A 6413-nucleotide genomic window follows, 5' to 3' on the forward strand; every position below is an offset into this window, starting at 1 on the left:
TATGTCTCTGTCCCTGTCTATATCTACATCTACATCTATGTATGTCTACGTCTACATCTATGTCTACGTCTGTGCCCATGTCTCTGTCTACATCTATGTCTCTGTCTCTGTCTACATCTATGTATGTATATGCCTGTATCTATGTCTATGTTTATGTCTACATCTATGTCTATGTCTTTATCCATTGTCTCTAGAAAGTCCCTTTGAAACACCCATAGGTTTTACCTAGGAAAACAGGGAGGTTTGGAACAGATAGGGACTCTGTGAATCCAGCTCCCAACTCTTATTTCCCTCTCTTTCAGGGGCTACTAGAGCAGGCAGGGGGTTGTGTCCCCCCTGAACATTGTAACTGTCTCTTGGGCTCCAGCAATGGAGTAGGGGAGCCCCAGACTCTGGCTCCTGGAGAATATTTGCACCTGGGCTGTAAAGAGTGGTAGGTGATGGAGGGGAATGGGTCAGAGAATCTGGGACTGAGGCTGGCTTGGAGAAACTAGGAGAGACAGGTTCTTAGTTCAGGCCCAAGGTCTATGGCCAAGAAAGGGATGGGGGAAAGTAGGAAGAGGTAGGGACTTTTATCCAACCTTGACAGAACAAACTGAATAAAGGTCTAGGCAGCCTGGGCGTGGGGTGGAATATCCAAGAGTTTGGGCTCATGGGTGTATCCTTCTTCCTCTGTCCCATCCTGAGTATTCCCAGGGCTCTGGCTCTTCTCCTTCACCTTCACTCACCAAACTCCTCAGGGACATGCCCCCTACCCCTACCCTAACACCTAGGGTTATCCAGCTTCAGCTCCCCCCACCCACAGAAAATGCCCTCTCTACAGTGTCTGCCAGAATGGGGAATTGCAGTGTTCCAGTCTTAACTGCCAAGGTAACTCCAGATCCCTTTTGACACCATCTCCTTCCCATCCTTGCCACAGCCCCACTGGGCTATTCTTCCATGGCTCACATATACTAAGCCTAACTACTTCTCCTCATGCCCCCTGTTTACTAATTCTCCAGTCTCCTTTGTGCCTGGGTCTAGTGATTTTCACTAGAGTTAAGGCATCCATATGGGAGAAACAGGGCTTGTGGGAGACAGGCCTGGATTCCCCCTACCCATGTTCTATCCCCAGGTCTTCTACCCTTGAGTGGGTGGTCAGAGTGGTCACCCTGTGGACCTTGTTTGCCACTTGCTGCTCTGGCCCCCACCTCGCTGAGAGCCCTGTGGGAGCACGGACCCCAGGATGGACCCTCTCCTATGCCTGCTGATCTCCCTCTACTGGCCTCAGAGCAGCATCGGCACCGCCTGTGCCTGGATCCTGAGACAGGAAAGCCCTGGGCTGGGGACTCCCAGTTCTGCACTGCCCTTCTGAGCCAGCAGCGTCTCTGCCCTGACCCTGAAGTCTGCCAAGGTAACAGGAGGAGAGACAGGGGACCTAAAAAGTGAAGTGGTCCCCTTACCAGGATGGAGCTGGGAGGGAATTTCTTTCTAGTGACCAGACCAGTGTCCACATCCAATGAGGATTTTGAACCAGGCCCGAGCTCCCTCTCCTCCCCTTCCTTTTTCCTTCCTGGACTTTGGGTTAGGATGTTCTCTAGTTACCAAACTGAACATGATGTTTTCAGGAATGACCCGTAAAGCCTACTTCTCCCCAGAGCCAGCTATGCTTCCAGAAGGAAACTGAGGAAGGTCTTGGAATAGGGATTGTCTTCATTCAGGAAATAGGGATGGGTAGTAAGCCCTGACCTATTCCTCTTACCACTCATCCAGTCATCTTTCTCTCTTTGCCAAACTAGACCCTTGTCAGTGGGAAACCTGGGGCTCTTGGAGTCCATGTCAAGTATCTTGTAGTGGAGGATTCCGGCTGCGTTGGCGGAAGGCAAGGGGTCTGGCCAGAGAAAGATGCCAGGAACCCTGGGCTCAGACAGAAAGTTGCAGTACTGATCCATGCCCAGGTAACCCTCCTGCTTCATGAACTGCAGGTAGTTAAGACATAGGCTGATAACAAAGAGAGGAGAGCCCCCATTGGGTAATGGCCATGCCCAACACTTAGCCTCTGCCTCAGTTTCCTCAATTCTAAAATGGGGATAATAATAGCATCAGCCTCACAGAGTTAGTGTGAAAATCAAATGAGATAACATTTTTAAGGCAATTAGCACAGTAAGGCACACAGTAGGCACTTAATAAAAGCTTGTTTCCTTCTACTTCCCTTCTTTAAGAACAGTGACAGTGGGCAAGTAAGGAATGGGGAAGAATGAAGGGAGTGCAAAGGTAGGGACTACAGAAGGAAAGAATGATGTGGTGGAGAGACTGGGATGTGTCTGGACAAAATGGGGCTTCCATTTCCCCTACATTCTTCCTAACATACATCTTTTGTGTCCCCAGGGGAGAGTTGTGAGGCCCAAGGTATGGTGCCAACAGCTGATTGTGCCAATCAGTGTCCCCGAAGCTGTATGGATCTTTGGAACAGAGTGCAGTGTCTTCAAGGGCCCTGCAGCCCAGGTATAAACCCACCCTCCAATCAGCTTTTTACTTTTTGTTGAAGGACCAGGCTAGTGGCTAACAGCCATAAAACTAATGTCCTGGCTCCAGCTACCTAGCCACTGCTACATATGCAATAATAATTCCTGTATGAAAATGTTTCATTTCCTCTATTTCACTTCAAAATTATCCCGACTCTCCTTTATCTAGGATGGCAGCTCAAGGAAGCAGTATGGGTTTTTCCATACCCATAGCCTCCATGAGAAAAGCATGAATGGATTCCACCAATGAATTTCTAGTCCCCAAATGTTCAATTTCCAAAGTAGTTTTGAAAGCATTGTAGGCAGTGGAGAGCCATTGTGTGTTATGGATATGGTGCGAGATGTTGATCTGTACCTAGTTTCTGCCAGATTGCTTTCCAGTTTTCCAACAGTTCTTGTTGAATACTGAGTTCTTGCCCCAATAATAAGATTTTGTGATTTTTTTAAACACTAGGCTACTCTGTTCATTTACTTCTGCATATTGTGTACCTAATCTTTTCCATTGATTAACTTTGATATTAATCACCCAAGTATCAAATTATTTTGGTGATTACTCTTTTGCAGTATAGTTTAAGATTTGGTACTGCTAGGCTCCTTTTTTCCTGCCTTTCCCCCCATTAAGTCCTTCGATGTTTTTTAACTTTTGTTTCTCCAGATGAATTTTGCTATTATTTTTTCTAGTTCTATATACTAATCCTTTGGTAGTTTGATTGGTATGGCACTGAATAAGTAAATTAACTTAGGTAGTATTGCCATCTCCATTTTGACTTAGCCTACCCATGAGGAACCAATATCTCTCCAAATACACAGATCCGTATCTATTTGTATAGAATGTTTTGCAATTGTATTCATATAGTTTTTAGGTGAGTCCTGGCAGGCAGACTCCCAAGTATTTCACATTTTCTGTAGTTATCTTAAGCTGTTGTGCATTAGGAAGAGAATGAATGTGTGTGTGTGCATGTGTGTGTGTGTGTGTGTGTGTGTGTGTTACCCACCATCCTAAATACTCCCCTAACCCCTCAAACCTTGTTTTCCCACCAAGGTTGCCATTGTCCCCCTGGCCATCTGCTTCAGGATGGGCGCTGTGTACCTGTGTCTTCTTGCCCCTGTGGCTTTCCCAGCTCCAATGCCACTTGGGAGCTGGCCCCAGCTGGGGAGCTGCAGTTGGATTGCCATAACTGGTATGGGGGTGGTAGTGGTGCTAGGAGGGAGACTGACCTAAAACCAGGAGTGTGCTAGAGCATTAGAACCAGCTCCAGAGGGCTAATTATTAAAGTTTCAGTGTGAGCATCTACAACTCAGAAATCAGCAAACACTGCAAATCAGGGCTTGATTTGTTATCTTGTTGATAGCCTAAATTTAGGAAAGTTATGGAGAAAAGTTTAATAGTGCAGATTAAACTTAATGGACTTCTTTTTTGTTTGGAAAGTGAGTTGCTAAGCATTGATCAGCATGCATACACTGGGCCTGGATCCCCTGGGGATGGGTGGGTGAGAGGTGTGGAGAGGAGTGGGAAGAGGGGAAATGCAGTGACCCAGGGATTGAGATCTCAGCCCTTCTCCCCTGGTGTACCTGTCTGTCCTTAGTACCTGTGTCAATGGGTCCTTGATATGCACACCCTATGAGTGTCTGGCCTTTGGGCCCTGGTCACACTGGAGTGACTGCTCGGCTTCCTGTGGTGGAGGTACCAGAGAGCGGCACCAGAGCTGTGAGGAGAGTCTCCAGGGGTTCCCATGCCAACTCCAGGACGTGAAGCAGATAGAAGAATGCAATTCTGAGCCCTGCACAAGTGAGTGCCCAGAGATGGTCCCTCAGTTCCTGGGTAACATGACTAAGCAGCACTTTCTCACCACTGCCCTAGATGCCCAGGTGCCATCCTGGGCTGGAACTGACTGAGGGCACCCTGTGTTTCAGCTTTATGCCAGGTGGGTGAGTGGTCAGAGTGGAGTGAGTGCAGTGCCAGCTGTGGGGGAGGTGTGACAGAAAGGAAGAGAGAGCCACCTCTGGGGACATTATGCCCCCTGCTCTCACCCCTGCGGCTCCATAGGACATGCAGTCCTCAGCCCTGCAGCCAAGGTAAGGAGAAGGGGAAAGCAGAGTCAGGCCGAGGAGGGATAAGGGGCAGAGATTCATTGCTTTTAAATCATAATTCTAAATCTGGAGAACAGGGAAAGGGTGTGCTTAGAGTAAGAGGAAAGGAACAGCAGCTCTATATTTCCACAGGATATTTTTTACCTTTCCAATAGCCTTTATAGTCATCATCTTGTTTTATCTTTAGTAACTCTCAGCTGCAGGCAGGGAAGATGGTATACCTTTATTGTTGATTTGGAGAAACTGAGGCACAGAGAAATTAAATGACTTGGCCTAAGTTCACAAAGCTGATCAGTGACAGAGCCAGTTTAAGAAGCCAGGCCTCGGAACTTCCAGCTCTGTGCTCCTTTCCCTCTAGGCAGGAAGGGGACCCAGACCTAGTTCCTTCCATACCTTGTGATTCCTCCCATGAAGCTATGGTTTCACTTCCTTCCCTCACCAGAGTGCCCTCCTGGTCAGAGACCCAGCCCCTGTGCCACATCATGCCCAAGGAGATGCTCAGACCTACAGCCTGGCACCCTCTGTGTGCAGTTGCCTTGCCAACCTGGCTGCAGCTGTCCTGATGGGCAGGTGAGTATAGTGAGAATGCTGCAGGGGTGGGGACTGGAGGTGTGTGTGTGTGTGTGTGTGTGTGTGTGTGTGTGTCTTTGTATTCTATACATGCCAGAGTGACATGTGTGCATGTGTCTTAGGAGTGGAGATCTTGGATGATCTTATAAGGAGGTTAGACAATCCTGGGAAAGGGGAGGGGGCAGAGAGGGGCTCAAGGCTTAGGCCTGGGAATACTCTATCCAGGTACTGTCAGTGTGGGGAGGCAGATGGCTCTAGCCTTAGCAGAGCCTGCTGGGCATGGGGCTAAGTCAGTGCTATGCTTCTGTCTTAGCTGCTGCAGACAGGCAGATGTGTCCCCCTGGCTGAGTGCTCCTGCACCCAGCTTTCGCTGCCCTGGGCCCTCTTCTTGACCCCAGAGGAGCAGGCACAAGAGCTGCCTTCTGGAACCATCCTTGTCCAGAACTGTACCCACTGGTGAGGACACCCAGGAACTTAGAAACTTGGGGCATTTGGGGGAAAAATAAGGAGGGGGGAAGACATGTAATTGGGGATAAGTCTAGAGATGGAATAGGAGGGGAGGAGAAGGGACAGAAGGGAAGGGAATGGGGTGCTCAGTAGGAATTATACCAACTGGTAGAGGCCCCTAGGAACCTAATGGAGGGGACCTTTGGGGAGAAATGGGGGGAGAGAAAAGGGATAGGGTTAGGACTAGAGGTGCAATAGGGGGATTAGGAGGGGGAGAAGGGAATGGAGTGGGATGCTCAGCTGAGCCCTGTGGTTCTGTTCTTCCAGCCTCTGCCAGGAAGGATCCTTCAACTGTTCCAGCAGTGACTGTCAGGGTGAGAGATAGCCCTGCCCAGCGATCCTTCCACTGGCACTATCCCCAAACCAAGGGCAGGGCTTGCCTTGAGTCCTAAGGGCTGTATTAAGGGTCTGACTCACGTCCCAGGTCCCCATCTTCCCAACACCCAGGGCTCTGGGCACTGCACATATCATTGGAGGTGGGGGTAGGAGTGGGGCTGCACTGGGAGTTATCAGTGGCCAGGAGGGTGTGCTTGGTAAGGATGCGTCCTGATCCATCCTCCCCTGATTTGTTTAGGTTATTTACTGTCCTTCAGTGCCCCACATTTTTCCTGACCCACGCAGTGACCATTGAACACAGTGACCTCCTAAATTTTTGTCACACCTCTGTCATTTAGCATTCATTGGCACTTCTTTACTGCTTGCTATTGTCAGTTATCTATCTATACATGTCTTATCTTCCCA

General features: G+C 48.9%; 1 protein-coding gene across 1 annotated transcript in view; it reads left to right on the top strand.

Annotated features, from left to right (window-relative positions):
* Positions 1–6413, top strand: part of LOC138157580 (SCO-spondin-like) — a 98229-nt gene that overhangs the window by 83191 nt on the left and 8625 nt on the right. Inside the window, exons 90-100 of the mRNA XM_069083210.1 lie at positions 303–433; positions 824–870; positions 1115–1393; positions 1779–1937; positions 2368–2484; positions 3547–3685; positions 4091–4293; positions 4419–4580; positions 5038–5165; positions 5479–5621; positions 5940–5986. Coding sequence (XP_068939311.1) covers positions 303–433; positions 824–870; positions 1115–1393; positions 1779–1937; positions 2368–2484; positions 3547–3685; positions 4091–4293; positions 4419–4580; positions 5038–5165; positions 5479–5621; positions 5940–5986 — 1555 coding nt within the window. The remainder of the gene's footprint in view (positions 1–302; positions 434–823; positions 871–1114; positions 1394–1778; positions 1938–2367; positions 2485–3546; positions 3686–4090; positions 4294–4418; positions 4581–5037; positions 5166–5478; positions 5622–5939; positions 5987–6413) is intronic.

The sequence above is a fragment of the Petaurus breviceps genome, unplaced genomic scaffold (assembly GCF_028583685.1).
Source record: "Petaurus breviceps papuanus isolate PSGF00001 unplaced genomic scaffold, PetGlider_PUasm1.0 115, whole genome shotgun sequence".
Lineage (NCBI taxonomy): Eukaryota > Metazoa > Chordata > Mammalia > Diprotodontia > Petauridae > Petaurus > Petaurus breviceps.